General features: G+C 32.8%; 1 protein-coding gene across 1 annotated transcript; it reads right to left on the bottom strand.

Annotated features, from left to right (window-relative positions):
* Positions 1-708: 708 nt before the first annotated feature.
* On the bottom strand, positions 709-1321 carry LOC139876807 (nuclear transcription factor Y subunit B-1-like). The gene has a single exon (XM_071864175.1). The coding sequence runs from the start codon at positions 1300-1302 to the stop codon at positions 709-711; it is 594 nt and encodes a 197-aa protein (XP_071720276.1). The 5' UTR covers positions 1303-1321.
* Positions 1322-1757: the final 436 nt, after the last annotated feature.

Raw genomic sequence — 1757 nt, 5'->3', positions numbered from 1 at the left:
TCAGCAAGGTTTCAGCATCAATAGACATCAAGAGAAACTAAACGAAAATTAGTCCACGTATTGTTAGATGTGACTTCTTGATCAATAAAGATGTTTGAATAAGGGTAATGGAGGTTAACACCAATGTAGAAAACTCAAAATAACTTAACCGAACATTAGATACACGATAGACAATCAAAACTATGAAAGTGTATATTTTGTCTTTGATTCCATAAAAGCCGATGATACAAGATTATAAAGGCATACAATAGGCTAGGCCCTACATCAATATTAAATATAATGGGCTTAACAAAAGGGCCAAACAAAAAGACCAAATCTATATACAACAGTACCACCTCAACCATTGATAAACCCACTCAACCTCACCATATAGAGAGTTCTTGAGTCTTGACAACCTTATTATCTTTCTTAGCATTGCATCAAGTGAATATGGAATATTGTTTCACTGTTTTGTAAACTTCATTGTTAATTTGGGCAATAATAAAAGCATAAGGTCTTGGGATGTAGTAGATATTTATATTTTATATAACAAAAAAATATACAAGAGTAACTATAATGTACAAGTTAACTAATATGAACATGTGTTATTTTTGAAATTACAAACCACATTTGTTTATGATTTTCTATAATCTAATTTTCCAAAATGTAGATAAAAGTATATGACTCATCACACAGGGTAAAGAAAGGAATAATAAGAACAACATGAAGTTACCATTGCCCGATGGAATCAATGCTGTCTTGTTGATGGTACAATTGTGTTTGAATAGAATTTGAAGAAAATGGCAATGTAAACGTCTGGTCACCAACTGTATCAAAATGTTGTTGCCACAAAATATTTGTTGTTGGTGACGAATAAACACTTGTATAATTTGACAAACCATGTTGATGTTGTTGTTCAAAGCATTGTTGTTGTTTAGGCATGTTGTTATTTACTTTATCACCTTCTACTTGCCTATACTTGATGAGATAAAGTTTAAGTGGCTCAACATAATCATCAAATCCTAATGTTGTTATAGCCCAAATAACATCATCACCATTTATAGTTTTTCTCCTTTCGCGTTGACATTTATCTGATGATGCTTCCCCTGTTACAAAGCTTATAAACTCGAAAACACATTCTTGGACCGTCTCTTTTGCATCTTTGGATATTTTTCCGTTTCCTGGGATAACTTTTTTCATTATCCGACCCACATTGGCTATAGGAAGAAATCGATCTTGTTCTTTACTGTTATCATTGTTGCTATTGTTTGTACATGGACTTTCTGGGCTTCTTTTATCGTGCTTTACGTCCTCCATATCCATTTCGTCTATGAACGGATGACGTTTGTTTTGTTGGTAAAGAATATATGCCCAATTTATTAAATGGCATGTAAAGCTGGAAATTAGGCAAGTAAAGAGGTTGACCAACATTGCAATTTTAGTACATTGGACCTGTTCTTAGGGTAATTTGGTTAATTCTAGCATAAGAAGATCTAATAAAAATATCTATATCTGGAGTAGTATGATAGAATATCGGTCAGAGAATAAGGATACCTATCCTGATATAGCTTCTTAATAAAAATTGTTTAAGATTGCAGATCACTTCTAATTTTCAATCCCTATAATTTCGTATAATGAGGCAACTACAGTTAGAACTAGACCGAGTAAGTATGATCATTAACTACATTGAGAATGGTTTAACAAGCTCAATTCTACTCCTTTGGTTATTGTTGACAAATCGACCGAACAAGTGCATGTGACGAAGTGTATCCCTTCTT

The sequence above is a fragment of the Rutidosis leptorrhynchoides genome, chromosome 11, assembly GCF_046630445.1.
Source record: "Rutidosis leptorrhynchoides isolate AG116_Rl617_1_P2 chromosome 11, CSIRO_AGI_Rlap_v1, whole genome shotgun sequence".
In the NCBI taxonomy this organism is placed as follows: Eukaryota; Viridiplantae; Streptophyta; class Magnoliopsida; order Asterales; family Asteraceae; genus Rutidosis; species Rutidosis leptorrhynchoides.
This window is presented reverse-complemented; position numbering and strand designations above follow the sequence as displayed.

Coding starts and splice junctions, on each gene's coding strand:
- LOC139876807 (XM_071864175.1), bottom strand. CDS start 1,302: ATGGATATGGAGGACGTAAAGCACGATAAAAGAAGCCCAGAAAGTCCA.